Below are 2,925 nucleotides of genomic sequence, written 5' to 3' on the forward strand. Positions count from 1 at the left end.
ATCGCCTTTTTGGTAACTTCATGACTTAACTGACCACGACATTGCATGCACATAGTTTATTTCGCGCTTTTGATGAAGAGCACGCGCTGCGAGCACAGTACTGTTTCCGTTTTGACTCGCGCCTGGCGCTGAAGTGAAGTGGAGCACGCGTCTGAACCGTCTCCCATTCTCAGTCGTTCTGCAACTGAATAAATGCATGTCTTGTCAAGAGAAAAAGGGACAGAAGCAGCAGTTGTGAGTGGGGTGGCCAACCCTAGCCCCGCCCCTGCGTTAATTGCTTTTTATTGAAAAAAGGACATAGACGATAACATGAAAATATCCAGAGAAAATACATGTTATATCTATTTTAACTCTCCTATCCCCCGACCCCCACCCCCCCGAAGCATCTAAAAATTCAATTACACCGGTAAAGAAGTTATTATACAAAGGCTAGGACAGACATATCCACATATTATTCCAATATTTGGTTATTTTCCAGAAACTGTATAAACAGATTCCAAATTTTATGGTAGTCCTGTAGTTTGCCCTTTAATAAGATGTATTTTTTGTTTTAACCGAACTTCATGCAGTTGAATACTAACTCAACACAAGATTTATTTTTCAGAAATGAGTGCAAAAAGAATATTAAGTATAAATCAAAGTGAGCTGCAGTTGCTCCCTCTAGAAGAACTATTTTCTGAAACCTCAGAAGAAAAGTGAACAGTTGCTTGCTTCAGTGTTTTTCTTTTTGATAGTGCATTCAGTTCCCATGTTTCAGTCCTGTGAACTCAAGAAAAACAAAATACCTAGGTGTGTATCTGTGATCTCTCGCAGCAGTAGCTTACAATGGAATTTGATGTTTTGATCTGGTGAAACAAGTCAGCGGTGCCACGTTGGAGACTTTATCTGCTGAAAACACACATCCCTTTCTCTCACAGTAAGGGGAAAGTGTTTGCTCACAGCAATCCACTCATGGGACTTCACTGACAGTCAATATGAGCTGTCAAAATCGGTTGACTTTTGCCGCATTACTGCGTAGAGAACATTTAACAAAACTTTTTTCTTAAAACCAGACAGGACAGACTCAATAGCTGTCAAATTACCCATGACTTCATCTGTTTTTCCCAGTGACACCAATGCTTTGGAAAGACCGTTCCCCCTCTCAGCCAGATGTACTCGCTCTTTAAACACACTCAGATATCACAGCTGTGAGGATGTGATCGAAGCCAGCTCAAACTCCTGCAGAATACATAGACACCGAAACACTTTTAAACTTAGCACTGTGGCGTTAATGGGGAAGAGACGACGTGTGTAATTGCCAAGGAGTGTGTGAGTCGTGCCGGAGATGAGAAGACGTGTTTCTGGTTTTGGAAGGGCTGTTTTTAGCTGGTCCTGGTATGTTTGGACTTAAAATACTGTTTTCCCTTTTCAGAAACAGACGACTACGCTGAGATCATTGACGAAGAGGACACATACACCATGCCTTCCAGTGAGTATCACAGGTTCATACTGATCTCAGACCAGTGTTATGGTGCTCTGGCTTAAAATCACTGTAAAACTGATTGGGCGAGCAAAAATTAGATACTTTTGTGTGTGTTTTCCATGAATATTAACTTGAGAAAATCTAAATTGTATACTGTAAATATTTCAATATTTCAGTATGTCTTAAATGACTTGAAGTCTATAAATCTGGAAAATACACGACACGCTTGTTTTTTATAAGTAAGTTCAGCTGTTTTAAAAGCATCCTCTAAACCAAATATATCACTCTACACATTTTCCTAACCTACTTCCTATTATCTACCTGACCTTTGAACATGTTGTTTGTCATCACAGGCACAGAAGCTCCTGAGACGTTTATAGCTGCTTGAGTCGGTGTCGCTTTCTGCTTAGCTGTTCATTTAGGTCTGAAACTGAACTCTAGAGTAGCGTGTTCAGTTTTGTCTATTCCTTTCTGTGCACTTTTGTCTCAAACGTCATTTGCTCAGTGTGGGCTTGAATAGAGGAAGCTGTATTTTAATAATAGAACTAATTCCATGTATTGACCGGCACTGGGCACATGGACGCTGTGCCATGTGCTTAAAGGACACATGAGAAAGGCACAGTGCAGTTGTGAGCAAGCACTGAAATGGATATGATTTTAAATATCCATTTTATAAATGGAACAAACATTTAGCTTCGTCATATTGTTATTTGGGGTAAATTATTTAGTAGATTATTGAAAAGAAAGTCTTGTCGCAGTCAAGACTTGAACATAAGCGTGTGCACTATTGTGCCATGTTTTGGAGAACATTTATCTTATTTAAAGGGGTCCTATTATGCTTTTTCACTTTTTCAACTTTAGTTAGTCTGCAATGTTGCTGTTTGAACATAAAAAAGATCTGCAAAGTTACAAAGCTCAAAGTCCACTTCAAAAGGAGATATTTTATTTAACAGAAATCACTTTTCAAAAACTACAACGAACGACTCGTTTGGACTACAACGCATATTTTCCGGGATTTGTGATATCACAAATATCGACGAATGGGACGAGACCTGGTTGAGCTGCACTAGAGAAGGCAACGAGTGTTATCACTATGTCGGAGACACGCTAGCTTTCCCAAGGCAGATGAAACTAAGAGTGGTTACAATCATCCGGGTTTAAATCGAGCTCAAATTGATTTGATTTTTACGCAATATTTACACTGAAGCTCGCAGGCGGCTATGGTAAGGGGCATGACATTTGGCATGCCATTCACAACACACACTGGACAGTACACCCCCAAAACAAAATCAAGACTTTGAAAAAGAGCATAATAGGACCCCTTTAATCAAATTATCAAGTTCGTGTATGTTTGTAGTCCAAAATAATCTTTTACTTGAAAAACATTTTTTATAGCAAACCAATTTTAGGGTTAAGTTACAGTAATTTAAATTGTGCATTTTATTTTATTTATATATATATAT

At 38.9% G+C, this 2,925-nt stretch overlaps 1 protein-coding gene across 1 annotated transcript in view; it reads left to right on the top strand.

Moving 5' to 3' along the window:
- Positions 1-2,925, top strand: part of LOC107741772 (focal adhesion kinase 1-like) — a 57,549-nt gene that overhangs the window by 24,670 nt on the left and 29,954 nt on the right. The window contains exon 15 of the mRNA XM_016554554.1: positions 1,412-1,468. Coding sequence (XP_016410040.1) covers positions 1,412-1,468 — 57 coding nt within the window. The remainder of the gene's footprint in view (positions 1-1,411; positions 1,469-2,925) is intronic.

This window comes from Sinocyclocheilus rhinocerous, unplaced genomic scaffold (genome assembly GCF_001515625.1).
Source record: "Sinocyclocheilus rhinocerous isolate Xijiao unplaced genomic scaffold, SAMN03320098_v1.1 scaffold616, whole genome shotgun sequence".
Lineage (NCBI taxonomy): Eukaryota > Metazoa > Chordata > Actinopteri > Cypriniformes > Cyprinidae > Sinocyclocheilus > Sinocyclocheilus rhinocerous.